The sequence below is a fragment of the Zingiber officinale genome, chromosome 6B, assembly GCF_018446385.1.
Source record: "Zingiber officinale cultivar Zhangliang chromosome 6B, Zo_v1.1, whole genome shotgun sequence".
Lineage (NCBI taxonomy): Eukaryota > Viridiplantae > Streptophyta > Magnoliopsida > Zingiberales > Zingiberaceae > Zingiber > Zingiber officinale.
In genome coordinates this window covers 112,694,848-112,696,996 of record NC_055996.1, presented here as the reverse complement: position 1 = coordinate 112,696,996, position 2,149 = coordinate 112,694,848, and the positions used below count along the sequence as shown (strand labels likewise).

Below are 2,149 nucleotides of genomic sequence, written 5' to 3'. Positions count from 1 at the left end.
TCAACCCGAACCCGACCCATATAACCCGAAAATCCGATTCAAAACGACTTTTTTGGGCTATTTTCCCTATAATTCTTCACTTTTATCTCAATATTCCATCATTATCATACAAACATGATATTAATATACATAAAAACATCTAAATTTTTAAAATAAAATTTGATTTAACTCTAAAAAAACCCACAAAACCCTATATTTAAGCCAACCCGGGTCAACCCGGGTCAACCCGAAAATGCCCAACCCGAACCCGATTTTTTTCGGGTCGACTCGGGTTGGGTCGTCGGGTCGGGTTCATTTTTGACACCCCTATTCGACACCAGTCGGAGTATCTAGCTTCTTCATATTATTTACACTTGGTATGCATAAAGCAAATCAAAGCCCAACTAAAAAAAATAATAATAACGTCTACAATAATGCAATTCCTCCTTTAATTTTTTAAAAAATGAGGAAGTTTGCATGCCTCAGATCATGCTCAGAGTCTGCACCAAATTTCCTACCTGCCTTACCATATCCTGCCATGGCCATCCCACAACCTTCCTTCCTTGTTGCTGCACCATCTTCTTAACCTTCTCCATCATTTGGTCGACCAAATTGACGTCTTCCTCCTTCGCCGCATGCTTTGGGCACTTCAAGAGCGTTATATACGTCCGCAGGTCATGCACGGCCGCAGGGTTACGTAGGTCGAAGAAATCCAGTCCCAGCTCGACGCCGACGTGGGCATAGCACTCGACTCCGCCCGCGCGCCGCCCGCCGGAGCTCTCGTTCAGCAACAGCCCCGGCAGCTTCGTCACTGGGTCCCTGACGTTGACCACCCTCAGCACCTTGACTCCGAGCTCGTCGCACCGGCGCTTGAACCCGGTGTTCCCCGCCCGCGGCCCGCCGAAGGAGTAGACCGTGATCGGCGCCGGCTCTCCGCCGGGCCGAACCCGGTTCAGGCCCAGCTCCGCCAGGTCGTACCCCAGCAGCAGCGCCAGGGCCGAACCCATGCTGTGGCCGGCCAATGTGATGCTGATCTCCTCGCCCCCGTAGACTCGGACGAGCCGGGCGATCTCGCCCAGCAGCTGCTTCCGGCAGCTCCCCTGGCCGAACCGGATCGCGCCGTCATCGGACGTGTAGAGGTTGAGAAAACCCGACTCGGCCCGAACCTCGGGCCGCGGCTCGGCCGGGTCCAGATCGGCAGCCCGAAGCGCGCTCATCATGTTGGCGGCCCACTCGGCCCGGGTCACCGTGCCACGGAACGCCACCACCACATCGCGCCGCCCCAGACAACGCCGCGCGTCGCCATCCACGGCCACCGCCACGTAGCCGACCCATCGGCTGCGGTCGCGCATCGGGGCGCATACATCCGGGGTCGCATAGATATACTTGGTCACTTGATAGCCCGCCCCGCCGAGCCCCACCTCGTCAAGCATTTGCGCCTGGCCGTACTTGCAATTCAAGTACCTACGCGAGCGAGGGTCCAAGTCAAAGGCCTTGTAGCAAGCGGCGACCAGCTCTCCATATCGAACTAGCTCGTCGCGGAGCAAAGGGCTCAACGGGTTGATCAGGTCGGCCCAGTCGTTGGCGCCTTGGATCTTCCTCCATTCACCAGCCAGCGTTGAATCGCGCCTTGTATTCGCGTTGAGCTTCATTTCCGACTTAAAGCTACTCTTTCTCAGGGACGACGCAATGGGAACGCCAGTCATTGGGAGGAGCAAGGTATGAGCTTGCATGGAAGCCATGGGGGCAGAGAGAGCGAGGAGAGGGAGTTTTATAGACAGACATGGTTGTTGAAGCTGCACCGTCAATTAAATAACTTATGAGCTTATTTGCCAATGGCATGAGTAATCTTGGATTCTCGTAGCTTCTTATTTTTATTGGTCGGTTTGTTCCCTCAATTGAATCAATCCATGGAGCACTATCTGAGTTGGTTAAAGATCACAGAATCCACAGAAAGCAACCGACCCGAGAAAGTGGGAAAGAACAAAAAAAAAATTCAAACTTATGGGTCATCGAAAGGCTTTAAAGTTCACTGAAGCTAGATCGAGCTGACCAATTTTTAGATGATCGAAAAGCAGACAGAATCTTGAATAAATCTTCCAGTTATGCAGGGACAGAGAGCTCTGGAACTGGTGGTTGACATGTGATGGAGGAACAGGGGGTTGACACA

General features: G+C 53.0%; 1 protein-coding gene across 1 annotated transcript; it reads right to left on the bottom strand.

Annotated features, from left to right (window-relative positions):
* Window positions 1–456: 456 nt before the first annotated feature.
* Window positions 457–1,721, bottom strand: LOC121991392 (phospholipase A1 EG1, chloroplastic/mitochondrial-like). Its single transcript, XM_042545400.1, has one exon. It carries the CDS (start codon window positions 1,719–1,721, stop codon window positions 462–464), a length of 1,260 nt encoding a protein of 419 aa, XP_042401334.1. The 3' UTR covers window positions 457–461.
* Between the last annotated feature and the right edge of the window lie 428 nt (window positions 1,722–2,149).

Coding starts and splice junctions, on each gene's coding strand:
- LOC121991392 (XM_042545400.1), bottom strand. CDS start 1,721: ATGGCTTCCATGCAAGCTCATACCTTGCTCCTCCCAATGACTGGCGTT.